Source organism: Chelmon rostratus, chromosome 19 (genome assembly GCF_017976325.1).
Source record: "Chelmon rostratus isolate fCheRos1 chromosome 19, fCheRos1.pri, whole genome shotgun sequence".
Taxonomy (NCBI): domain Eukaryota; kingdom Metazoa; phylum Chordata; class Actinopteri; order Chaetodontiformes; family Chaetodontidae; genus Chelmon; species Chelmon rostratus.
Window position 1 is genome coordinate 13,509,325 of NC_055676.1, and position 23,672 is coordinate 13,532,996.

General features: G+C 40.2%; 2 protein-coding genes across 5 annotated transcripts in view; both read left to right on the top strand.

Annotated features, from left to right (window-relative positions):
• The first annotated feature begins 550 nt into the window (after positions 1-550).
• Positions 551-4,366, top strand: exosc2 (exosome component 2). Its single transcript, XM_041960434.1, has 9 exons — positions 551-764; positions 1,417-1,518; positions 1,660-1,705; positions 1,822-1,911; positions 2,058-2,123; positions 2,214-2,282; positions 2,476-2,652; positions 2,901-3,029; positions 3,958-4,366. Exons 1-9 carry the CDS (start codon positions 643-645, stop codon positions 4,036-4,038), a joined length of 882 nt encoding a protein of 293 aa, XP_041816368.1. The 5' UTR covers positions 551-642; the 3' UTR covers positions 4,039-4,366.
• A 1,918-nt stretch (positions 4,367-6,284) lies between these two features.
• abl1 (c-abl oncogene 1, non-receptor tyrosine kinase) overlaps positions 6,285-23,672 on the top strand; it is a 34,055-nt gene continuing 16,667 nt past the window's right edge. For 2 of the 4 annotated variants that reach the window (XM_041960871.1, XM_041960872.1), the window contains exon 1: positions 6,285-6,661. In XM_041960871.1, coding sequence (XP_041816805.1) covers positions 6,535-6,661 — 127 coding nt within the window. In that variant the 5' untranslated portion in view covers positions 6,285-6,534. Of the gene's footprint in view, positions 6,662-23,461; positions 23,591-23,672 lie in introns of those variants that run through there. The other 2 variants (XM_041960873.1, XM_041960874.1) reach the window with 1 other exon arrangement.

Sequence of the window (23,672 nt, forward strand, 5' to 3'; positions counted from 1 at the left end):
ACCATGCAGGGAAAGCCTATACCCAATATCACGTCACGTTATACTCCAAAACTGCAAGCTGTGCAACTGTCCGTGGGAAAAATGTGGCTTAACTGACCATGCTGCGGTAGTCTCTCACCCCTATAAACAAATAGTGATTTGAATTTAAGAGGATGTCAGGATTATAAAGAGCGCACGCGCGCGTGCCCGTGTGTGGAATAAATGGAGATAACGACTGTACACTATACTGGGTCCTAGGAATTGTCACATCTTGTTTTTTTTTTTCTTTTGCTTTTTTTTTTTACTTAATAAGAGAAAGATTGAATATTCACAGGATACTAGAATCTGTGGTATCACATTTCTGAGCAGCAGGTGGCGGTAATGCCGTTAGAAGACAAGCAGAAGAAGAAGATGCAGAGGAAAAAGAAGAAGTAGAAGAATTTTGTTTAGCAAGCGTTGAATGCTGGCTGATCAATGTTACAGATATACTGTATTTTCCATGACATCTTGGACTTATGAAGCTTAAAAAAAAAAAAAAAAAAACTACTGGTAACATTAGGTAGGCAAAACAGTCAGACTTATACTTCAGTAGGTGGCGGTAAAACACATACAGCTGTTTTCCAACTGCCAGAGAGGGAAGCAGAAGAAGAAGGGAGCAAAAGCATGGCGGCTGACATGAGATTACCAACTGTTCGAAAACCAGTGTCTCTATCAGTTTCTGCTTTCGACCGAAAAGACCTGGTGGTCCCCGGCGATGTTATCACTTCAGACACTGGTTTCATGAGGTTGGTGCTGGTTCGTTTACTGCTGGTGTGATCAGTTGCTGTCTCCGGTGGCCACACCATGTTGTCATTAGAGGAAATCAGCTAGAATTAGCTTGATAGTCTTTGGTTCTTGTTCTGATATTTTTCATTTAATTCTTCAAAAGGCTAGGCCAAGCTTGACCTCCAGTTAAAACAAAAAAGGATTAGGCCATTTGAAAAGCTGCAAGCGTGTGCTGGTTGTACTCTGGCCATAATGCCAGTTATAATAGAAAATCATAATTTAATTGTCTAACTTTGTGGCTGTGTAGTCTATCAGCACCATCTGGTGGGTTATAACGTTATTTGATCCATCTTTTTCCCTTACTACATTCTTGTTTGGCTGTATTATTGCTATTAGGGCTGCAATTAGTGATTATTTTCATCGTCGATTCATCTGTCGATTATTTTCTCCTTTATTTAATCAGTTGTTTGGTCTGTGAAATGTCAGAAAATGTTTTTTTTTTAAAGAAAAAGTCTGGTCCACAGATATTTAGTTTACTGTCATAGAGGAGTAAAGTAACCAAAATATCCACATCTGAATTTTGCCCTTTTTTTTCTTAAAAATTGCTCAACAAATTGACAACAAATCGATTAATTCATGCAGTGCTAATTGCTTCACACCGTTTATCCCCAGGGGTCATGGTACCTATGTTGATGAAGACAAGCTAACTGCTTCAGTCGCTGGAGAGGTGCAGAGAGTAGACAAGCTGATCTGTGTCAGGCCGCTTAAGACCAGGTAAGTGATTCAACTGAGGCAAAGTCAAGTTAGGTCTAGTGCTATTAAATTGATGTGTGCACAGATTTTAATTGGTCTATGTACTGCAGTGTTTGCACAAGTTATGTAGCTATAATTTTATTGTATGTTATTGAATTGAAGGTTCAATGGTGAGGTTGGAGATGTGGTGGTTGGCAGAATCACAGAGGTACGGCATTGCCAACACATTTCTTCTCATATGTGATGTCTGACCTTTTCAAATGTAGACCTAAAGTGTTATATTATTATATTATATTTGTTTGTTTTTATTTGTGATATATGTAGGTGCAACAGAAACGGTGGAAGGTAGAGACCAACTCCCGGCTGGACTCTGTCCTCTTGTTGTCTTCTGTTAATCTGCCTGGGGGAGAGCTGGTGAGATGCTAGTTCTGTGTATTTAGCTGAACGGTTTGCTAAACTAGTGCTGTCCTACAGGGAAATTTGGGGGTTTGGACAGGGAAGTTTGTAAAACGGCACCTTTTATTCATTACTTCAGATGTTCATTTGATTTTCACTTTTAGAGGAGACGATCAGCGGAAGATGAGCTCACCATGAGAGAATACCTTCAGGAGGGCGATCTCATCAGTGTAATTCAGTTTATTAGAATCTTTTATTGGCTGCTCCATCTTATTATTCCCATTTATTATGTTATTGATCCTCTTTTCCTGTGCTTTTAGGCAGAGGTGCAGTCTGTCTTCTCAGATGGAGCCCTATCACTTCACACCCGAAGTTTAAAGTATGGAAAAGTAAGTTATGCTAATGTACACAGTGATGTGCAGAGAAAATACCATGGTAATTTTGGTCCTTGATTAAATACCATTATACTCATGCATTGCAAATGTAGCTTTAATTGTGTTACTGAAAAAAATAAGAAGGTAATTCTTTCTTGTTGTTCCTAATTTGCCCTTATAACTTGCTTCTACTTCCTCTGACAATCAGTTGGGTCAAGGAGTGCTGGTACAGCTTTCTCCTTCTCTGATCAAGAGGCAGAAAACACATTTTCACAACCTGCCATGTGGTGCATCCATCATCCTCGGGAATAATGGCTTTGTGTGGTTGTATCCCACGCCGGAACAACAGGAGGAGGAAGCTGGGGGCTTCTACACCAGCCTGGAGGTGAGGAAAAATCTGTAAAGAGCAGCATTTCATAGTTTCACTATTCGTTCTATCGCTGAATACACACATGGATTTCAATTAAGAAGTTAACAGTAAAGTTTGGAGGTGGGAAAAGAAAAATATTAAAATATTGATATCAGCAATTTGTCTGAGAAATGCACCTGGTCCTGATTAGACGCATCCAAACTGTGTTTATATGTGTATGCCATATTTTTTTCTTTATGCATCTTTTGTCTTTGCCCTTTCAGCCTGTCAGTCTGTCAGATCGAGAAGTGATTTCACGGTTGAGAAACTGCCTACTGGCTTTGGCTGCACACAAGGTCCTACTGTATGACACCAGTGTCCTTTATTGCTATGAATCCTCAGTTCAACACCAGGTAGGAAGCAATTGAATAAAATTTGGTGCACTGCAGTGACAGTTACTTATATCAGTTTTCAACAGCATGTAATTGTTTTTCAATTACACCTACTGCCTCACAAATGTGAAGCAATGGCAATGAAAGGACACTGCAAGTGGGCTTTTCTGTGATGTATTGTGCCATCTAGTGGCAAATTGGAAACCTACAGCAACAACTGGCTGCAGTGCTTGATTTGGACTCCACCATTATAAAACTGTATTGAACAGACATGGTGAATTTTATTGCTGTTTTGGGTGAGGAAGTGATGACATCATCAGTAATGCTTCTCATAAATATTGCTTTTATAATCTCAGCATATTGGCAAACATGCTATCACTATATTGTTGTTTACACATCTACAAGGCACATTTATTGTTGATGTGGACATTAATTTGCTAACCAAGTCCAATGCAGTCCAGTCCAGTTGTTTTATGGGTTAGCAGTCTCCTCATAAACTGCAACTCGTAGTACATTGTTGTAGCAGTAGACTGGATATCTGGCATTTTGAGATAATCAGCATTGTCTATGTCTGTGCTCATGAGACCAATTAACCAAAAAATGTCTGCAGACACATTAGAGACAATTTATTTTCAAATATTTTTCTGTGTTGAAGTGAAAAATACATTGGTGTTAAATAAATGTTCATAAAACTAAAAAATAACATAAACAATAACATGTTTACTGTTTACTATTATGCTAAAATCATTGAAGAAAGTACTGCAGTCACACGTGAGAATAAATGTGCATGATGTATTATTCTGCTGGTTTGTGTTTGTTAAATTTTGTTATTAAAGCCTTTGGTATGTAAATATTTTTCACCAGGAGCCATACAATGGTTGTGGTGTTTAATCCAGATATTTTTCAGTGTAGCTCATCTATAATTCTCTGCTTTATGCTGTCTCTGTAGGTCAAGGACATCTTGAAACCAGAAGTGATGGAGGAGATTATAATGTTGACGCAACAGAAGCTGTTGGAACAGGAAGGTTAAAGAGCACAAATCCTAAATGTGACCAAGACCAAGATCACATCAAACAACCATGTAAGGGACCGACCACCTCTATCAGAAGATAGAACTGATGTTTTTTCTTTTTTGTGCAGTTGAACAGCTCAAGTGCATTTAATGTAACAAAACTGCTGATTATTGTTTGCCTGCTAATAAAATTGATGGGTAACTTTTTAAATCCTGCAGCATTCACAAATCACTAGAGCAGCTGTTCTTAAGATTTACAGGGGTATTGTAAAACATTGTTTGTAATGTGTAGTGGTATACAAAAACTGTTGTATGCAATACATTTTCTATAATTTTTAGTACTTTATATTGTGGTGTGGCTTTCTGAACATTTATGAAACCGAAATTGTCTGGAAACTTAAGCCTTTATAAGGGATTTGTGTTCATTTATTTATGCAATCTTTCCCATCTGCAATAACAGTAATGCAGATGCATGGTATATCTTCAAAATGTTCGTTTTTTGTGAAATAAGATGATCAGTATCACTGTTAAATACTGGATGAACTAAGCTGGTAAAAGTGGTAAGGCCCACCAATTGACCAATCGGTATCAGTGTATGTAATTGATGAAAAAAACTTTGCAGTGTCATCACATACTATATGTGATTACATTTTACACAACGTTGCATGCAGAGATCAAAAATAAGATTTTTCCCCTTAAAAACACTATCTAGTTTCATATTTTTGATAAATCCTACCAGAATGTAGCCAAAATTGTATCAAGTAAAAGCTTGAAAAAGCAGGTTTTGCTCGTTTTATTTCTTCATCGTATCTCCTCTGAGTATTCTCTCTCAGTAGAGCTGGTGTTGCTCTACCCTCCTGCACTCACAACATAAAAAAAACCTTTGCTCTGGTCCCATGTACTAGCCCACGCACGCACGTGACGTCACACGTCGCCCCACCCACATATTTCTGTAAACCACCTTGCGTATGGAAGTATGGCGGCACCAGCGACACTACTACTACTACTCGGCCAAAGTTTATTGGCGAGATATTCACGTAAAAGCGATGAATAAGTACGCGAACCAAGGGGTCGGCAACGAACAGCTCGGAGACTGTAAACAGAGGAAAGTGCTTGCAGGAAGAGCCGTCGGTCTCTGGCCAGCTGAGTTTCCTCGATTTCTCTTCACCTCCTTGATTGAAGTGCCTTTAGTCCGGGTACCACAGGGGAAGAAACTCCGCAAGACGGGAAGAGTGGACACGGAAGTTTGAAACAAACTGAACACTCCGGCATTCGGAAGACCACTTTTAAAGCGTTAAATTGTGGTCACCAGAGATGTTTTTTGGAGACATTTAAGCGCACTTGTCCGACGTTTCCTACCAGCGTGTTAACAGCGACCCAGCAAGATCCAACTGTTGAGTGCTCGATGTGCATTTAAGGGTCCGGCGCTGCATACCACCAGCTAACGTTAGTTAGCCTCCATGGCTACCTTCAGCATTAGCGTGAGGTCGCCAGCTATCCAACAATTTAAATGTTTCCAAGGCCGTGTAAGTTTCCATGTACGCTTGTCTTTATTCCATAGGTTTGTAACTACTGTGTTAGTTTGGGATATGTGATAGAAGTCTGTCATTTTCACTTAAGTGCTTACTGCTGAGGGTTCAAAGTTTATAACACTGCCTTTGTACGAAAATAAGTTGCCCAGATACTATAGGGTTGATTATAACAATAGTTAATGCTCTGCTGCAGCTAGGATTTTAAATGTCCTCGATGTAAATTGTTTTTGTATCGAGCACTTTGGTGTTGTTCAGCACTAGCTTAAATTTCCTGGCGGTTACGCGTAGCCTGCAGTACACTGAGGTTTACCAGCGTTGGCTTGTCATTTAAAGAGCTTTAGTAGCATTAAAAGGAGGCAAGTCAGTGGTCGTGCATCCCAGTTATGACAGGGATATTGGGTTGTATCCAGAAGGAAGCACAGGTAATATTGGTGTACTGACAACATAGTTGAAGTAGGATAGTTTAAAATTAAACAAGAGCATACTTTGAGCAGGTATAGCATATAGAGAGTTATTTGTCACAGAAACTTATTTGAGAAATTTGCTTGGATAGTCATGTTTTTTTTTTCATTGTACATCCTTAATTTTTACTTCACTGAGAGTGTGTTACATTTGTCCACTTTGTAAGGTGTTTGTATAAAGCTTTTCTGTTTGTATGAAGCTTTTCTGTTTGAAAGAACAATGTCGCTCTTAATTAAATCATTCTTGATGTTATTTCCCCTCTAGGACACTTTGAAATGCCTTTCTTTGACATTTGAAGCACTCAGACTCCATTAATGCACGACGAACAGAGATACACTGGAGTAATACGGATCTGCGTAGGTGACCCGCATCACCCATACTCCAGGAGAAGACGGATTGAGCCGGGGAAAGGGGTTCCTGTCTTTTCCCGATCCCCCTGCTTCTTGGTGGCCCGCTGTTGGACAGTGAGCAACTGAGTCCAGCTTGGAGAGTCCCGGCTGCGGCCTGGCACCCTGCCCTTATGGGGCAGCAGCCGGGGAAGTTTGTAGGGGACCAGAGGAGACCCAGTCTGCCAGCCTTCATCAAGGGTGGGAAGAGAGAGTCGTCACGCCATGGGACCCAGCCCTGTAACGTTTTTGCTGTGCACGGTAAGAATAAAAGTTTCTGATAAGAGCGCTGTAAGGTCACTAGTCATTGACAGCAGATTTGTTTGTCGAACTGTTTTCAGTTTGCTTAGTTGTATAGGTTTGTTTAAAGAGAATGTCAGGGATTAGCATTGCTGCCTGTTTGAGCATCTTGTACCCCCACTGGATCAAATAGAAGGACACCTTTCTGTCTTGTACTTCCTTCAGTCTGTCTGCCACTTCTCAGCAAAGTAAATTACATAATGAAAATGAGTAGACTGGACTGACTATTGTAAATATAGGGAATGTAGTGGATGTATTCACTGTTGTGAATGAAAAAAGCAAGAATCCAACACATAAATGTTACCATGCATAAACAGAGTTAACAGCAGTGTACAGATCAACGCTATGGTGGTTGCATCACTGAGAATGCATCTTGCCAGCTGAATAACAGACTTGCTTGCACAACCTGGAGGAGAGAAAGTAGTGTTCCCTTCAAAGCATGCAATAATACATTTTAACCGCTTATAAATAAACTTACCACACATTAATATTACAAGCAGCTCACAGAGACAATCTTTTCTGTCAAATTTGACTAAGGGGGACCCCAGAGATGGTATGACAAGTCTGTACCTTGGATTGGTAGCTTGTTTGGTCTTTTTTGTGATCGGTTGTCTGTCACTTGACCAATACAGCTAGCAGTTTGTTACATAATTCTCTGCTTTATGCTTTCTCTGTAGGTCAAGGACATTTTTTAGAAAAAGTGTAGGACACAATAAATTATTCACTAAGAAAAAATTCGGGATTACCTTGATTAAATGTGAGCCAGGAAAATATTTTTCTGCAGTATAAAATACCAAATAGATTGTGGAGCTTTGAGATAGTCCGTTGGTCTGTAAAAGGATGTATATGATGGTTTTAGTTACTCACAGATATTTATGCACGAATATTAGCTTAGGCTATTGATCCTGTGGTCGGAGATTTTCCAGCCATCTGTCTGTCTGGGGCCCATAATAAAAACATTTAGATATTTAACACCCTTAATATATATATACTGATAGTACTGTCTCTGAACCCATTTAACAAACAAAAGGGTTCCACAATACAAAGAAGACTTAAGACACTGAAGCATTGTAAATTACCTAATGTGATATAATGGTACAAATCTCAAACGGGATAAGATATATGGACTCCACTCAGCTTAGTAAGATTGCAAAGTCTGGTGTTTTAGATTTAAACAACAAACAGCTAATTTTACACCAGCGAACTCCTGCTCTTCCTAACCCCTAAAGTGCGGCGCGGGGTGTTTTAGGTGCATCACAGAAGCGATTCTCCACTCTGCTCCATGGAATTGGCAAAATTTGTGCAATTCGGCAGTCAAAAATGCTCTGCTTCTTTTCAGTATATGAGAATAGTGAAAAGTTCCGAGATCCCAAGAGGACATCAGATTACTTTTTTTTTTTTTTTTTTTTTACTTTTTACAACACAAAATTAATGAAAAGATATCCTGTTTATTTTAAGACCGCAGACACTATATTGCGAAGTGGACATACCTTCCAAGTCTAAACAGTGAAGCCAATGCAGACATGCTTTAAACCTGCATTCTTTCTGGTGGCCAGCAGCAAAAATGAAGTCTACTTGTATGTAAGCTTATGAGAAAACCCTGAGACCCTGCTTCCTAATTTATTTCCTCTGTACACATTTTCCTTACAAGTTTATGGTCTCAAGCATTAGCTTCAAATTTTCTTCAAAACAGCATAATGTTCATTTTGTAATAATAGTCTTATTTAGAGTGAAATAGACGATAAAATAGGACAGGTGTTTTATGATGTGGCTTCTTTGTGATTGACAAGCCACTACCACGGCGACGTACATTGTCCTCTAGTTTACACTCAGATCCGCCCTCTGCTCCAAGTATTGTCAAATATCATGCTCATAGACGTCACTTCTGGCTTCAAAAGAAACCTAGAGGCTTCAGAACAGCAGTCGGCAAAACCAATATGTGATGCCACGGTGGGTATATCCACCTCTCTATGTACTGTCTATGTCCAAGACACAGAAAAGCAGCATATCGCCACAACTGAGAAGCTGTAACCTGGAAATGTATACATTTTTGCTTGATAATACGCTCAAATCAATAATTATTGCAGAGCAATTTGCTGTTATTTGACTAATCGATTTGTCTTGATGTTTTCATCTCTAGGTGAAATCAGTCCCTGTTAACTCTAGAAATAGTATAGCATGCTTGCCTTTCCCATTTAATGTTGTCGCAGTGTCAAATGAGAATTATTGGATGTATTTAGCTGATTCAAATGACCCACAATGCATTCTGAAAAGTACTCTAAGTTGATTGTCAGGGAGCTAACTCAGAGCAAACTACTTTCATGCATTGTGCAAACAGGGAAAAGAAAAAGGCAAGGTAGATTGATTCAGTCATTTATTAAATGCCCCCCTTTATTAGCCACCATCGTGGCTGGTGGGTTAATCAAATTTATTCACCACTTCACAAATTCACTTCACAAATTCGCCTGCATTTGCCCGGTGACAGGTGCTTATTTCCAAACCTGGATACCTGCTTGTTAGTGAATGAGTGAATGATTTTAGACACAGCTATAGTAGCCACAGATATATCTAAAATATGGCCCTGTCTTAATGAGTAAATCACACCTATGGTGCATGAGGAGAACTTCGTCACTGCATTCAACCATTCAACGCGGAACCTTTTTTTTTTTTTTTTACACCTGGTTAAGGCTAACCTGCTGCTTGCACAGAGCCTCGCCATGCTCGGCAGAGTAATAACCTAGTAACTAATGACATCTTTCTCACACTGGAGACAGATGTCTCACCTGGTGATGTTTCTTTCTGGGTTCATGCATCTTTTTGTCCATGACCATAGAAGCAATGTGTCTGTTTCCTGGTTTAGTTTCCTGGTTAAAGGATTAGGGTTTGCTCTTTCCCAGACGGTGGACAGAAAGCAGATTTTTGAAGCTTCGGTCATAACCCATAGAAACCAGCAGTGACATCATGAATTACTTCAGCTCTTGTTTTTATAGTCAATGGTTAGTTATTTACTAGTTTTGGCTTATGAAAATGCCTTCATGGTGGGCTGTGTCCTAATATGTTTGCCCAGAGTGGTATGACACACAATATAACCAAGGTACAGGGAGTCTTGTTCTCGGCCATAAATTACTATACAAATATGAATGGAATTATTTTTTGCATTTATTTATGTAAGCAGCTTTCTCTTTTAACTGCCTCAGCTTTGATACTTAATAATGCAATCAATACTCAGTGGGGGGTTAGGACAATAAAAATAATAAAAATCTAGAGGAGGATCATAACATTTCTTTCAGTGGAAAGCATTGGTGATATAAACAGAAAGTATACTTATCAATGCACACACAATGTCAGATAAAATTGCCACCAGTTCAGACAAAAGAACGTTTCAGTTGAGAGATGGAGCTAAATTGTTCTAACGTTTTAAAATGATCACTTGGCATCGAACCGGATGCATGCCATGCATTCAGCTAACTGATAAGTTTACCAAATGTTTCTGTAGGGCTGTGATTGCCTTGGCAGGAATACTTTCCACTGACTCTAAGTCTTGCATAACACAGAGGGGGACAGGACAGGGAAGGTCAGAAAAACAGAATAAAAGCCTTTGCCGGTAAATGGATCGAATTTGGCAAAGGGTCAGTGACTTGGGCTGTACTTGTTTTCCCTCTCTGCCCCTTTCATCCTGCGATGAGCAGGTTAGACTCTGAGAGGGGATGTGAGTCACAGTGCAAGAAGAGGGCAATATCAACACAGGGTTCTACATCAGTGTTTTTTTTTCTTCCTGGTGAGCCCCAGCTAGTTAACACTGGGCTAGCCAGCACCATGCTGCTTCTCAGCAGGCAGGTTCAGACCTCTGCGTGCAGCTGCCTGGGAGAGAGACGGAGGCAGTGAAGGGCAAGCAACGACCTGTCTCTCCACTTGGCACCTCTGTGTACTGTACATGGGGAGGTATGATCTCACTGGCTATCTTGCACAGATTATAAGGATTGAGCAGGCTAGTGGATTTTTGGCATCATAACTCACACACTGTGCTTCCAGCATTTTTTGTGTGTGGCTCAGATAAACAGAGTACCACCTTAAGTTTACTATGGATCTTGATGGATCATGGTCTAGATTACGAACTAAAGTAGGTTACCAGACCTGTTTGGAAAAAAAAAACAGGTCTGAGCACAACATAAGAGTGTACTTTATTACTTCTTTCTAATTTCCGCTTGTCTGTCATGTTTGTTTGAAGACACAAAAATACATCCTGGATTGATAATATGTATGTGCAGCTACTTATATCTACAAAAAAAGTGCATCAGCTTTGCAGTTTAGTAGCCATCCATTATTGCTATTTCGGTATGCTTTCTGCAGCCTGTCCCTGCCACACCAGTGCCATTATTGGTATGAAGTCCAAAAGTCATTTAACTGAAATAAAATATTTATGACCAAGGAAATGACCAATGCTTCAGTCTGAGATTGTTCTGGCAACTTCTGTTCCTACACTTTTACAAAATATGGAACACTTCTGTAAAATATGCACCTCCTCCTGTAATTTTAATGTTAACTACATAGAATATGTGAGGGCAGGCAAGTCAGGAATGTTTTTGACTGGCTGCAGGAAGTGGAATTGCTATGTTAAAGTATTCAATGATGGAGTGATGCCTTTCATTTGTTTTCCTGCCATTCTGTGAATAGGGCTGACAGAGAAAAGCAGAAAACAGAACAGCTTTTTGAAGTGGGAGGGTTCAAAGGAAAGAGGACCTACTTTTTTTTTAAGGCTCACAACAATATTTTCTGATTTGGAGGTAACTTTGCACATTTGACGGTTAAGGGGATTTAAGAGATTTGCCCCCTGGTGGTTACATTTATTTCTGGGGTTGACGTGTTTGTTGAAGATACATGTATATATATAATTTATCATTGTAATCATGGTAGCATATTATAATTACAGCTTATTAATCAATTATTTTGTTTAACAGTTTATATTTATATGTAAGTGCTCAATATTAGCTATGGCCTAGAGATGCAGTCCTACAACAAAAGACACAGATGTTATTTTCAAATTAACAAATATGCAGTCCCATCTAGTTGGTGTGCAGCATTAAGTTTTCAGAAATATAATAATAATATAATAATATAGACCAATATTCATCATCAACAATCAACCAGTACAACTTCTTCCACTCCTATATTTCTGTTCTTACTTTCGTCAAACACAGTGGTTCTCAAACTGGGGGTCAGGCCCCAAAAAATTTAAGAAACACTGATCTAACAGCAGTTTTCTGATGAGTTCTTACGTATGATAGTACTAATGTAACTTCTAGTTCTGTTGCTGCTCCATATTTAAAACTCTCTCTCTCCCTCACTCGCACACGCACACACACACACTAAAAACTAATAAATAGCCTTACATTATTAAGATACTATTAGATCCAGTACAAATTTAAAATAACTTTATTTTTAAGAGATTTTTTTTGTGCCAGTCGTGTGTGCAGGACACCCAAGGCGGGAGACAGTAGAAACTTTTTGCACTTATTTGCAAGTGGGCATCTTTCACTGGAATAAACTGGCTGCCATGTATGAATTCCTCATCCCTTTGTTTTAATACGTCAGTGGTTAGATCAAGAGCTGCAGGCCACAGGGCAAACCTCTAATATATAATAAAGATAAGATGCATCTTTTTACCATGCCATTCCTGTTGCATGGAAGGCCACATCACTGGCTCTAATCATGGCTGCACATCGTATGTGTACAGGTATCTCTCAACCGACTGAAAAATTGACATACAATGAATGCACTAATTAAAATATATTGCCTAAGGAAATGCATTCTGCAAGTTTTAGTAATGCAACTTTAAATTTAATCCATGCAGCAAAGTTCTGAACTCTCAGTACATTACATCATGACTGGTTTTCAAGAGAGTAGCTTGTAATCCCCTGTTTTTTCATAAAAATGCACCTTTGCGTGAAGCTCAACCCACTAACTGTAAAAACTATTGGACTACTGGAAAACAACAGCTGGAAACAGTGTAAGGACTTAACAGACAGCGGTTTTGGCTTGTGATTGACTACTACTGATTGCCCTCAAACTCTAGCTACAGCCAACTTTCATTTGTAGACAACAAAAAGAGAACAGTGCCAACTTATGGTCATCAGCCAGACGAGTTAGGTTGCAGAAAATGTAGGAATCTCTAGTGAGTTGCTTCTTGCTTGGATACGCTTCAGTATTGGCACAACAGGGCTTTTCTTCTTACTCATAAGCTTCACCCCACAATTTTTCCCTGTTTGACGCCTGTAGGCTAGCCTGGCAAGATTCAAGAGTCTTTATTGTCATTGAGCATGTCAATGAAATTTTCATTGCAACCCCATGTTAGGAACAGATAGTAAGAAAGATAAGAGGATTAGAAAAGCTTCAAATATGTTAAAGGAACATTGTAATGTGGGGATGAAGGAAAATGACACCCCATTTGTTCATTGTCTTTATTTGCTCATTTCTATTCAGGGTCACGGGGTGCTGGAGCAGCATGTACATGGCAGAAAATAGGAAAAAACAGCATACTGGTTAACACTGGTATATGAGAGACTAAATAATTAACCATTTGACTTGCATGTCATAAAAGGGAAAACTGGAAAATATGTGAACATGGGGGCGCTATGGCGGCCTGCAGGTTAAGTAGTGTTCGTGACCCGCAACGTTTGCAGTTCAAGTCTGGCCAGGGACCTTTGTTGCATGTTATCTCCATCTCTCTCCTCTCTCTATTCCGTCTCTCTAAGAAATCAGCCATGAAAACTTGATGCAGATAAGCCTGGAGTAAATATAAAAACAACACTCTATCTCCCTTGTGAAATTTGTATCTCTAACAGTATACCTGTCATTTGATAGTTTGACGCAATGATGTCTTGATCAGTGAAATTAGAATGAGAATTTGTGATCAGCTTTTTTGAGTGAGCTGTGAAATAGCCCTCCATCCTGTCATTACATTTCGCTAATAAGATTACGGCAGGTAGTGTGTTGCAGCAGCATAGAAATATGTTTGAAGCCAGACTTGTAGTTATGATTCTTGATCTACTCACAGACATTCTGTTAATAATCATTTGTGCATACAAAGAGGCTTTAATTTTGAAGTGATGGTGGTAAATTTTTAATAGTTGTGTTTTGGGCCTGTCTGACCCCTTCTCTTGTAGCCTTTCAGTGACATCATTTGATTTCTGTGTGTGTGTGTGTGTGTTTGCCCTGCAGTAGCAGCTGCGTTCAGCATTTATGCAGTAAGTGAATCCATTTCTCTTTTAGTCTACAACTGGCTGGAACTCGAGGAATCTTTACAGTCTACACATCAAATCTCCTCCCAGGAGGAGGGGGTCCTTGTATGTATGTGTGTGTGCTTGTGTGTGTTTTTTGTGTGTGTGTGCGCACACCCACGTACGTACCCACGCAGCAGGCGCCTCATACTAATGCTCATTCAGGCCAGCTGTTAGGCTCCTGGTGGCTTGTCCCTCACTGTGGCTGGCCATGTCTCCACATTAATGGCTGTGTGTGGGGGGGTGTGAGAGACAGACAGACACACACACACACGCACATTTGTCCCTTACCTGATGACACATTGCTGATTAGTAACTGTTTTCCCCTCTCATCAAGTCTTGACCACCTGGAAAGGAGTCCACTTTATTACCACCCTAGCTGATGACTAGTCAAAACAGCTGTGTGTATAAATCAAGGTAGTCTGTGCCTCACAAGTTCCCTCTTTTTAGCTCATGATCAATGTGCACAAGGACCTGAATTCAGACACTAATGGCATGTATTGGTGCAAAATGTCTGAAAAGGGCATGTCATATACAGTATTTTATCATGTTTATATCTGAAATGATATACGTCTGAATGATAGTCAAGGTAGTTCTAAACAAATACACATATGACCACACATTTCGCACAGAAACAGACCTGAAGGTTAGTTAGTTCCATGCCCGCTGCCCCTTCATCGCCGATCTCTTGAGCAGTCCACTCTGTTTTCTAGTCAGTCAAATCTGACCAATCTGATCAAATGTGATCTATTGCACCAGAGGTGTGTTGTGTAATATTGCCTATTTTACACAGAGGAAAAGAGAGCGAGAGAGTTGAACATAGGGCAAGCCACAGCAGTGGAGTGAAGAATTTGACCTCTTTTGCATTCCTCTCTCAAATAACTGGTGCAATCCCCGTCCCTCCCTCCCCCCCTCCATTCTTTCTTTTCTTTTTCTCCCTTCCTCTTTTTGTTTTTCCTCCTCTTTTTGCCATTGTCTGTCTTTTTTTAGTTTTCATTAAGTGGCTTTTACATTTCATAGAACACATTTATAGAACTGGAGAACAATAGCGAAAACAAGCTACAGGCTAAATTAATGAAAATCAGCAGACAACAAGGAACGCACGAAAGAATCACAGTAAACAACACGAGCACGCATTCAGCATTCAGAGTGTAGAAGTTGAGAGTATATGTGTATTTTTTAGGCGATGTGCTTACGTGGGCATGTGTTGAGCATTTCTCAATGGTTAACGACCATCTGCCACAATTTCTGTCATGTAAGAAGAAGTCATGCCGCTTTTTATGCTATGTTATGGATGGCTGATATTTAGCCAACCAGTGTTTCCTCTCAAGCTGCATTAATTTCTGTGTTGCAAAAAATGTATTTAGCATGCATGAAATGATGCGCACACTTGGATAATTGTTTGAAAAATGTAAAACAGTCCACCATACCTTACATAGTTGTTATCTAGTTTGATTAGATATTCCATTTTTATTATAATTGGAAAAGTCTATAGCTTACATTGCTGGAAAAAAAAACATTTAATTGCTAAACTGAAGAAATGATAAGCTACTTGTATTGGAGTTAATTTGAAGGTAAAAAAATCTTGAATGCAAACAAAGGAAGGAAAAATCACAAAGGCTCAAACCAAAGCTTGAACCAGAGCTTTTTCCATATACATAAGGTACACAGTCTTTTGCACAGAACAATTGAAGTGTAAGCATGTCGGTTTAGAACAAACAGTCCTGTTGAGTCATTGACTCTCACTCTGGTTTTTGTTATTTGGATCCACTTCAGCATCTGCAACAGTATATGTTATGAAATCTGGTCTTGCGATTGCCAAGTTTCTGACAAGAAAGTAATTATTTACTGAAATCTCTTTTTGTTTGTTGAAAGCTCATATATAAGTTGCAAATTTAGATGTTCTGTAGTGATACATTGCTCAAAATTTTGTTGGCTTGTTTAATGTTAATTACGTAGTGATAGGTGGTTTATGTAAAAATCAGCTTGTGGCCTGACTGATTTCATCGTCATCACATCCAAGACAAAAGAATCTCCATTTTCATGCTGGCGTCCTCATATTCTTTCCAGTCGCAGCATTTGTAATCTTACGTTTTATTCGTCACTGTCAGGCTCCAGTCAGAACAGTAAGAGGCCACCAGAACACGAGCTCTTCCTTTTCTTCTCTTTGCTGGTTATCCCGCCATTGTACTCACATATGTACATACAACACTCACATGCATGCCGAGAACCTCCAAGTTGGGTTAGGAATGCAGCGTGGGAGCTCTTCGCCACCCGGGTCCACACACACACACACATACTACAGGAAAAACACCCCCCGTTCCCTGCTCCATGCCCGAGCAGGCAGCCCCAGACGCAGCTGTTGTTTTCTCTGCAGACAACCTGCTACCTAGGACGCCAGCTCTGTCTTTTTGTAAAAAATTCAGCCATTTATGGGCCCTGTTGGTGAGAGAGCCTCTGTCCCCATGCAGATTACAGGATAAAAGTCCATGGGGGCATGATTTGTCATGAGGGCATTGGCCTTTTTATTCAGGAGGCCTTCATATGAGGTCCATTTTTCTTGCCACAGAATCTGGAGTTATATATTTTGTAAAATATTTCTTTTAATTTGATTTCCATTCTGCAGAAATTAACAAAATCCTATCCACTTAGGCATCGTCTGGCCAGTTACAGTACTGTCTGGTCTGTGTTTTTTTTTGTTTTTTTTTTCCCCCTCACCAGTCCAGTCCATACAGTACTGGTATGCTGTCTTGTCCCTTTGTGTTGTGTGAAGCTCCTCTTCATAGCACTAAAAGAGGGGGCCTGCTCTGCTTGCTGCATCTGGATCCACTTAGACACAAAGAAGAGCCCAAGCAGCTCCACTGCTGCAGCCTGAGAGCCTCGTAGCCGGAGTCAGTCTTCTATATGTCTGTTTCTGTTTTTACCCCAATGGGCATGCAGACAAATGGGGTCTTTCCGCAGGCATTTAGATAACATCTCAATGACATTTAAGTTTGATAGTCGATAAAAACAGACACATCGACTGGCTCTGTTTACCGGTCCGTCTGCTCTTGTCAAAGTGTTGTGCTTTTTTGTGCTGTTGAATTCATAAATTATATCCAAAGTAATATCAGAGGCTCTAGTGCAAGCTTTTTCCTTTCAGTTGCTGTAGAACGGCAAACCTCCCACTGATGTGTACAAGCGCACCCTTTTCTTTTCTCCTCCCTCCTGAAGGAGTTTGGCTCTACTAGTCTGCACACTCATAAAACAATGGAATATAAAAAGTTGTGCTTTCATTCTGGCGCTCTGGTTCAAATTGAGTAGTTTTGAAAATGACTGGATTAGCACCGTCTCCTCTCTAAACACGCAGGTTGCCATGTCTGAGTAGAGCTCATATGCCTGGACTTTTTTTTTCCCTTCTTAATTTTCAGACCTTTTCAACACATCTGATTAATGCAGCATTTTACCCCTGACAAATGACGAATAGTTGTGTTCATTTGACCTGGCTTTATGTTTGCTCAAAGTATGACATTTTAACTCTTGGCTAGCATGCGTACATTTCCATTCTCTGCAGGTTTGCATATTTTTGGCACTACATAGTTATGTCTGGGCCTATGGCAGTCTATTATGTGGAGAAATGAGCGAAGGTTCTGCTTAGTCACCTGGGTTGTGTTGCCCTATTTTGCGTCTGTCACTGTGATAAAATGGTTCTTCCAGTACTGTTCCAATAGGTCGGCTGGCCTTAACTGGGTCTGCTGGCCCCGTCTGTGTTGAAGATTGTTGTAAAACTGACCTGACAGCAGACTGTTAATGGGTCACCTCAAATGAGAGCAGTTTGGCTTGAGAGAAAGAGTTTGTGTTAGAGCAGATACACAAAAGCATGCACATAAAGTGGATTTCATCATAAAATGTGTTTAAAGACCTCTGGGTCAGTTTCACTGTTTCCATGTAAAATACAATGGGAAAACAGCCTCTAAAAAGCCCAGAGAGAATCGACATAAAGAACTTTGTTTGTCTTTTGTTCTCTGAGTGTATGTGGGGATTTCTGCACAGCAGAAGCTCAAGCAAATTAAAATACTTTGCAACGTGCTTCTGTATGATCAGTTTAATGTTTGTGCACGCTGGTAACTTACGACCAATGCAGGCTGATGCTACAGCCCTTAACCTTGAACCAGAGCAGCCACTGTGTCGTTCCTAAGTGTCCATTCTCCCTGTGGACAATACTAAGTGGAGAATTATGTGGAACTCTAAACCCTTTAACCTCATCTGCTGGTCTGCACGCCTCAGACACTCTGGCTGCATTCTCCAAAGGGCCCTGAGTAAACAGCCACATGTGTATATGCGCACATACACGCACACTCTCTATCACACACACACACACACACATATCCATATGCCACATACCTGGTTTTTGAGTGTCTGATATTTAAGTACACTTGGCCGTTACAGATTGCCGTGACTGCTGCATTAGGCGACTTGGTGGAATGATCAACCATGTGCAGTGCAGAATCACTATTAGGGACCTACTCGGCTTTGTCTCTCTCCCCGTCTCCCACCCTTTTCCTCCTCTGTAATTAGAAAGCTTGCTCGGTTTAAAAGTGTAATAACTCTTGTTCCATGACTTAGATGGACAGGATTTATGCCAAGTGTTGGCTGTCTTACATTTCTAACATTGTTAGACAGTGTGATTATATATGCATGTGTGTGTGTGTGTACACACTCTCATGTGTGGAGTTGGTAGGACAGAAACTAAGCAGTCCTTAAATGTCATGGTAGCATTGTAACATTTAAAAATGGTGTCTTCTTACCTTCTTAATTTTTCTGTTATATGAGTATCATCGTGACAGAGTTTTAATTTATCATGCAAGTTAATGGCCTACTTCTGCCTTCACCGCCTTGCCACATGTCAAAATATGCATAGCCGATGCCACTTGCACTTAATCATGTAATGGCATGAGTTATAAGGTGAGTCTTGCTTGGTGCATTCTGGGAAAAAAAGTATTAAGAGGTAATAGTAATGCCTGTTTCATAATTGACCGACATATTGATTCATGTCAACTTTATCTAAATGCTTTAAAATTGATGTAGTTTGAATCGTAACGCAGCTGCTGCCTGAGAGTTTGGGAATACAACCTGTCCGCTGCTTGACGGTTTAAAAAACGGAATCAGAAAAGCAGGACGGGGTACATGAGAGGAAAAGGGCCAAAAACCATCCCGTGGGTGGACGTACGTCAGCTAACTGTTAACATACACAGGCCCGGATTATAAAACGCGAGCGAGTGATTCTCCTATGAGCTCACTTCCAAACAATGTGCTTCATGTTTCTCCATCTGCAACCTTTTTTCCTCTTTCCTCCTCCATTTTTATAGCCCCTCTCCTCTTCCCTTCTTCCTCTCATCTCCCCAACACTTTGTGACTGCGGTAAATTAATGGGCCTTTCTCAGAGTTTGAGGAAGCCTGTATTTCTTCTTAATTGATGTTTGGGGTGGTGCAAATGTTTGCCATACCAGCACTGCAGTGATGATGTAGGGCCTGGTGCCATGTGACTGGCTGCTCAGGGTATTGAAGTCATTACTTGCAAAGCAACTGAGACTGAGCCATGTTTAAGAATACCCATAGATGCTAATTAGAGCATCACTCTACACACCAAACAGACAAGTATGCAATAACTTTAGATGTCAAGACTTGTAGATGTGGACATGTAGTGTTAGGCAAGGTCATGCCAAATCTAGGTGTGAGTCACCTATGATTTTGGGTTGTTTGGATTCCTACCAGTTCAGATGAAAATCCTAATCCTGACTCTACTAACTATTGATTGGGAAGTAGTTAACTTCAGGCCTCTTACATGTCTCCTCTTGTCACTATTTGTATTCATTTTGGCCAGGCGAAGCAGCCCATTAGAAATCATTTGAAGTGCTTTCGAAATCCCTCTCCAAGCCTATTGTTTCGAATCCTTGATTCTTTCTGTCTTACACACAACTACAAATGTAGTAGGTGTTAGAAGCCTCAGTGGCAATTAACCAAACGTGAGGCAGTTTACCAACAGTTGTTGTATGAGGCGGTTTCAAGAAGAAATTTGGGGTTCTCCCTCAACTTCCTAACCTGACGCGGCAGATGGTTTGTTACACAGAACCATCTGGAAAGCCGTCTATGGAAACTGTTTGGAAAAGGGTACGCACTTTCAAAAAATACTTTGTAGATGATTGGATGAACGTAGAAGGAGAGTGAAACTCGTGTCAAAACCAGGCGGGAGAAGAGCAAAAAAAGCCGTCAGAGCTGTTCTTTGCTCTTCTTTCGGTAAAGAAATTCTCTCCATTTCTGATATTACTGTTGCTGTAGTACGATCTACGCTGACCTCTTTAGGAGCCGCCACTGTTGTTTTTAAAGGAACGGCTGCTCTGTCGCCACATCCAAACCATGCCTTTAGCTGCAAGTATTTCCTTATAGGACACTGATTGGTGCCTGAAGCCTGGTATGATGGATTCTCACATTGCATGATCTCATGGATCCAGCTGTCTCACAAGGTAACCGGTTCCCAACCCCCTTCGCGCATCAATCCATCTAGAGTTCTGTGGCAGCGGTGGGCAGCACATTCATAAGGTTTTTTTTTAATTTGCAGAGCACCTTTTCTGAACTGTCTTCCCACATTTGAAAGACTTTTCTGACTGTCAGAAGTCTTCTATGAAGCAAACATAATCATACACATTATATTTACATGCCCGGCCATGAGCAAACTTGCTCATAAACACAGGCAGAAATAGCCTACAGTGCACAATGTCTTATAGGACTACGTCATTGTTCAGACAGACATTACCTTATCTTTGGATTGTCTATTCTTCTCTTTTATCCTCATATTTCTCCTTGTCTTATATGTTGCACATGAATCAGTTTTTCTCCTCAGAAACATCTGTTTATTGTTCTCTTCTCCTCTCCTTGTTTTACTTGCCAAGTGGACCAGTCAACCTATCTTCCTGCGATACTCATAATACTTAGTTCAAAATCCAGTCCAACGAAGGTCCAGCCATCAGATATACCTAGATTTGAGGAGTTAGTGTCCCTACTTGTCTGTTATCCTTTTCTGTTTATCAAACAAGTTAAGATTTCAAAATTTTTATCACCAGTTTATTAGGTATGCCTAGCTCAAACTACTGTAGTCTAATACAACAGTCATGCATTAAGTCTCACCTTCATTCAGGAACAATTAAAACAATTTTCGAGAGGTGGTGTTTCAAAGTTCTGATGATTTTGGAAGCTGAAGCTTGCGATCCTGCCTAATTTTATTACATTGTACTAAGAGCTGATTTTTTTTTTACAGCTTAGTCTTCCCTGAATGATATAAATTAAGTGGACAAGATACTCGTGGGTTTTTGCTTTAACACTTCATTTATACCGCAAACTAGGCCATCTGGTTCACATAAAGTTAGTCAACTGCGGACATAAAGACTGCTTTCCCTTCATATAGCGAAAAATAAAATCCATTAAAGCCATTGTACCATGTATATTTTTTTGCATGGGTCATATTTTTAGTCAGCCTTTGCTCCCTGATTGGAAATTCCAGTGACCGGGTCAGCCAGTAAACTGGTTTGGCACTCGTGCTATGGGCTATAGTGTCATCAAGCCAGCTTCCCACCAGAATGTAATCACCCCCTGGAACATACTTCTTATCTCTGAAGTGATGTTTGTCATTGAAATGGAAAAATATTTGCCTGACGTTGTCGGTACAGCTGCTCTTGTGTCCTTTGTGGTTTCAATCTTAAGTGTAATATCGATCGACAACCCTTTTAGCCCATAGTAAAGGGTGGACTGAATAACAGATATACAATATCCTACAATAAAATAGAAAGTCCACTTCAGAAATTATTAAGGAGTTCAATAATCTCTCTGACAGTAAAAGCTATTGTTTTGAATTGCCTCACTCTCTGTAGATGGCCTTCTATAATTTAGTCAAAGAAATGCATACTAGAACTGGAACATAATGTGAGCAGGAATATACGCAGTGGTTAGCTGTAGCAAAAGAGAAAGGACTTCAATGTAAGGTGCAGTATGAGAGAAAAATATGTGTGCCTGGATTTTGCTTAGAAATTTGCATTGGTGATTTAGAGGGAACAACGATCGACAATTGGGAGAAGAGCTCAAAGTATTTCTTTTTTGATTGATTCTATTGACACACCCAGATGCTTTTAAAACACGGCCATAGTAACATTCCTGTCTCACTTTTATCACATTTTCAGCCTTTTCAGTAGATCCTCTTCTAGTTGATTTCGTATGACTAAACCTCTGAGTGAGTTGTTTATCACTAAGCTTTGAGACAGCTGAGAAAAGACAGCAAGAGATCTTTTAAAAAAGTTGTGTCGCAAGACGCCTTTTCTTCTGCCAAGGATTATTCATTCCTTCCAGATATGACCGCTGCTGCTGCCTAAAATCACATGGTCAGACATGTTTCTCCTAAGATCAAAAGACAAATGTTCTCATTTTAATGAATTTAGATATGCTTCATCTCCATTCGAGATTATCTGTGGCAACTGAGCCTTGTTTAAGGGAATGTGTGAAACTGGTGAGCGTTATGCTTCTCTCCCTGTTAGCTGCTCTTGATTGAGAGCTTTAGCTATGTCTTAAACAACCCAGTCCTGTTTCCAGAAGTGATTCCTCAACCTGTAAACATTTCAGAATGGAGAGAGGAAAAAGCAAAGTCCAGAAGAAGAGAGCAAAAAGACAGTGAGAGAGGGGAAGGGGGGAGTAAAAAGTTGGAGGAGGAGTTTCTTGTAATCAACTCATGACTTCAACAGAAGGGAAGAAGAACTTTTTAAGGTCTATGCTGAATCTAAACTTTAGAGGTTTAAATGAGATTTTTAATTAAGTTTACTCATATTTTGCATGATTTTTGGGTGATGTGATGTTTGTATTCTTCTTTTTGGGTGCTTGTGTGTGTGTGTGTGGTGGCGGTCTCTCCCTCTGTGCTTGCTGCTGGAGGTGGGAGGGCTCAGCTGATGTCATTGAGTGCAGCAGGCTGAGCCTGAAAGAGGCCCTTTGTTGGCAGCTGTAGCACGAGTAGTCCCTGTGCCTCAGATACACACTCGCACAGGGGACAGGAAAGAGGAATGGCACCGTTCAGACGGCACAACTGCCCACTCAACTGACACATCTACAGGTTGAGCAAGCTTGCGGAAAAAAACTGCGCTTTTGGCTGGTTGTTGTATCCTTCAAAATTGGAGCTAAGCAAAAGCCCAAAGGCAAAAGAGGGGAAAAAAAAAACATGGAGCCGCTCAGAAGCAAAAGTTGATAGACTTTGCCGGACAGCAGACTCTGCTTTTTCTGTTTCGGAAAGTGAGGAGAAAAAGAGGATATACAGCAACTGAAAGGACAGAGGAAAAGAAAACCAGTGTATTTCAACACTTATTTTGGCTTGGTGCTGGATCTCCTTTTGTCAGTTTTTTTTTTTTCTTGTGTTTGAATTTTTCTCCTGTTGGACACATGTAGAGGGGAAACGTTCGTGGGGCGTCTGATTTGAACCAGCAACAACACTTTCCAGCAGGAAGGGAAAGAAAGCAAATGAAAATGTTGGAGATATGCCTGAAATTGGTGGGGTGTAAATCTAAGAAAGGCCTCTCGTCCTCCTCCAGCTGTTACTTGGAAGGTAAGAATATTTTGTGATGGCTGTAGTGTCGTCTTTTAGCCTGGGCTGTGATTTTTAAGTTTACTCTGGAAAAATATAAACA